Genomic DNA, 3,341 nt, shown 5'->3' with positions numbered 1-3,341 from the left:
ATCCAAGACAAAGGGGATATATACAGTAAGCTGTTCTGTAGAACATCTACTTTGCAGTTAATGTAGATCTTAAATAAACATCTAAGAGAGATTCACCTCAATGGCAGAAGACACGACGGAGGATTATTGCAGGACAGCAGCAGGACTCCCGATCCTAATTAGCTCGTGAAGTATCCATCAGACAAAGATGCAGCACCACTTGATTTGGGTATTGTGGTTGATCAGCAAACTGGCCACTTGTGCCTCGGGAGCATTATATCAGAGGCTGCTGAAGAATCGTCCTTCTTGCCGAGCCCATTAGCCTCTTGTAAGCTTTTCCTCTTTGAAGGACCTTGCTTTACCCATGATTAGTTGATTAATCGCAAGATTACCTGCCAAGCAAAGTACTAAAGCTCAGCGAGAGGATAAACTAGTCGTTTGCTTCTGCCGCTGCAGAACCAGAATCTTGGCAAGACAAGAACCCGTTCTGCTCGAAGCAAGGCATAATTTTTAGTTTGGAGCAAGGAAGGTACATCATTTATTCCCCTGGTAAAAAAAAGAAGAAGAAGCAGGCTAATAATTAGCAGATGGCATCACAATCAAGTTTGCGGCACCCAGCTTATACCTTGCGGACTCGTCTCCTCCGGCAGCCGGTGGAAACGTGGACGCCGTGAGCTCCATCGGCTGGCAACGCGGGATCCAGAGCTTGGTCCCCTCCGACTCGCCGGCAAAGGAGGATCCGGCCGTGCGACGTTTGGGGGCCGGTGCGATAAGGGGGAGAGACGGGCGAGCGGGGGCGTTGGACGGGTGGATACCACATGGGGGACGGCGGCACGGCGTTGGCAGAAGCGGCAGCGTCGGCGGCGGCTGCACTGCGGTGCGCTGGGGTAGGGGAAAGGCGGAAGCGGTGCTCTATTTGGGCAAGACAGGGAGGGGGATCGTCGGACTAGCCAGAGCCAATGGCCGCTGAATGGCACCTGTAGGATCTGCATATATTTTGTCGTTTAGAACTCAAATCCAGTATATTTTGGAACTTAAACAGAAATTTCTTTCATATATGTAACGAGATATTCTGCTTCATTGTTTGACTCCATCTTTACCATGTGATGCACAGATATATTTAATCTATGTGGTATGAGCAGAAACTTGTCAGATCATGTCAATGAATATATAATTGACGATATGAAAACAATCAAATTTCTTCTATCATAAAAATATATATTTGGTGATCTTCAAGGGAAAAAGGGAAAATATAGTATGTTTATGAATTTGCAGCCTCAGTCACGTTAACGCATGCACTTTGTTGATCATATCTCTACTACTATTAAACAAGCAAACATATTCTTCCCTAAACACACCCGGAAACACTTACACGGAACAATCAGGATAAAATACCACCTCACGATCCGACCCACCTAATTAGATCTAACCGTTAATATAAACATTATAACCCTCATCTATGTACGTTTAGCAATTTACAAAAGCGGACGAAACTCTGCCATCTACATGGTGCTTTGTTTCTGAATTAGTGCAGCTCGACATTCCTTGATTTGTTCGGTTGCCGGTCAGCTTCTGCTTGATTGACGCCATTGCCTTGGGCAGGGAGGGGATAGGGGTCCTCACTAGCAACTGCTCGATGCAATGACAGGAACATGGCTGATTTCTCCGGGCCTGAGCTAATTCCAATTGTGGTGCTCCATCTCTTTTCGCTGTATGTTTGTTCAGTGACAGCTCCTTTGTGCAGTTTTCCCTCTTCGTGCTTGTATCAGTGAGCCTCGGTGTGGATATCCTCGGTTTCCTTCGTGCAACGACAGGTCGGGCTGAGTATCTCCCTTGGTGGCCGGAACCGTGCCCGTTCTTTGCTCTAGGGTGAGCAATTCCATCTTCCGGCGGTCCGGCGCCTTTCGAGCCAAGGCGAGGGGCAGGGGTCCCCTCCGGATTTGGAGAACAACGACATGTTTTCGGTGTCCACCTTCCTGGGTTGATGAGGGCACGGTCCTTTGTCGTTGGGCACTGGCGCCGTCTGATGTTCCTCTCTGTTCGCTCTTCTTGGTCAAGTTCACTTGGAGGACTCCGTCGACTACAAGCTAGAGCTTATTTAGGATTTTTGTGTAGGGCTTGTAGTCTTTGGTGCTTGTAAGCTGTTGGGCAACACTCTGTATCGGCTGTAGCTTTTCCTTTCTGTTTCGTGTTGGTTGTATTGGTTGTCTTGTGTAATCCCTGGCCGGTTGATGGCTTTGTTAATTCAAAGCCGGGCTCCTCTGGAGCCTTCGTTCCAAAAGAAAAAAAAGTTATGCGGACAACTTAACGCTGCTCATTCTATCAGCATTTGCTTTGCTCACGGGGTTGTCTTGGGCATGCCGATCACTGTCGGTGAGGGCGTGAAGAAGGTTAAGCGGTGACACATGGCTGGGCGTCGTGTGAGAAAAGACAATGTGGACCTATGAACTATGATGGGCTTGAGTCAGACTTTTGTTGGAAGAGACACATGCGATTTATTTTCGTCCATTGCAATGCACGGGCATTTCGATAATATATGTATAATAAAACCTATATATATGTTAGTAGTGGATCAATCAGTGTGTTTATATCGCAGTCATGTTATTCCATTCACTGTTTCCAAGGCAGCTGGCGGCGCCGAGCCAGTGGTCACGCCTGGTGGCAGCGCTGCTGTTGCCGCCGCCGCCGTGGTGGCGTCATCCTTCTTGGAGGAATTGGTGGCGGCGCGGCACATGGGGCACGTGGAGTGCGCGCGCAGCCAGGCATGGACGCAGTCGGCGTGGAAGAGATGGCTGCACCTGGGGAGCCGGCGCAGCTTCTCGCCGGCCTCCACCAGCCCGAGGCACACCGCGCAGTCCATCGGCGGGGTCTGCGCGTCAGCCACTGCGATCACGGCGGCGTCGGTGATGCCGCCGGCCTCATGGTCCTCCGCGCTCGGACGGCGGCGGCAGGAGTGGGAGACGGCGAGGTAGAGGAGGAGGGTGAGGACGCCCATCGCCATGGCGAGCCCCGTGAGCAGCAGCCGCGAGCGCGTGCTGTACCTGGAGCTGTAGGCGACCGCGAACATCCATGAGTCTGGCCCAGGTGCGCCCATGTTGATAGCCGAGAATGGCTTCCCGAGGTGGTGTTTGGTTTTGTGTAGGTGGCGCGCTTGACGTCTCTGCTGCTGGTGCTGGAGTCGGTATATAAAGGGTAGTACCCGGCCAGCACAGAGCAAAGGTGACCAGTGAGCTCACTCGCGTCGCTCTACGGTTACTCCTGGAGAAGAGGTGAATGGGACCGAGATATCTGGGCAACGGGCAACGCCATTGATTGGGGTTTTTGATGATTGGTTTCCACGACGTCACAGAGGAAGGAACGCA

At 51.2% G+C, this 3,341-nt stretch overlaps 1 protein-coding gene across 1 annotated transcript; it reads right to left on the bottom strand.

Moving 5' to 3' along the window:
* Positions 1–2,575: 2,575 nt before the first annotated feature.
* LOC123056174 (RING-H2 finger protein ATL66-like) lies at positions 2,576–3,073 on the bottom strand. The gene has a single exon (XM_044479875.1). The coding sequence runs from the start codon at positions 3,071–3,073 to the stop codon at positions 2,576–2,578; it is 498 nt and encodes a 165-aa protein (XP_044335810.1).
* Between the last annotated feature and the right edge of the window lie 268 nt (positions 3,074–3,341).

This window comes from Triticum aestivum, chromosome 2D (genome assembly GCF_018294505.1).
Source record: "Triticum aestivum cultivar Chinese Spring chromosome 2D, IWGSC CS RefSeq v2.1, whole genome shotgun sequence".
In the NCBI taxonomy this organism is placed as follows: domain Eukaryota; kingdom Viridiplantae; phylum Streptophyta; class Magnoliopsida; order Poales; family Poaceae; genus Triticum; species Triticum aestivum.
Note: the sequence above shows the minus strand (reverse complement) of the source record. Positions and strands in the feature narration are given on the sequence as shown.

Coding starts and splice junctions, on each gene's coding strand:
- LOC123056174 (XM_044479875.1), bottom strand. CDS start 3,073: ATGGGCGCACCTGGGCCAGACTCATGGATGTTCGCGGTCGCCTACAGC.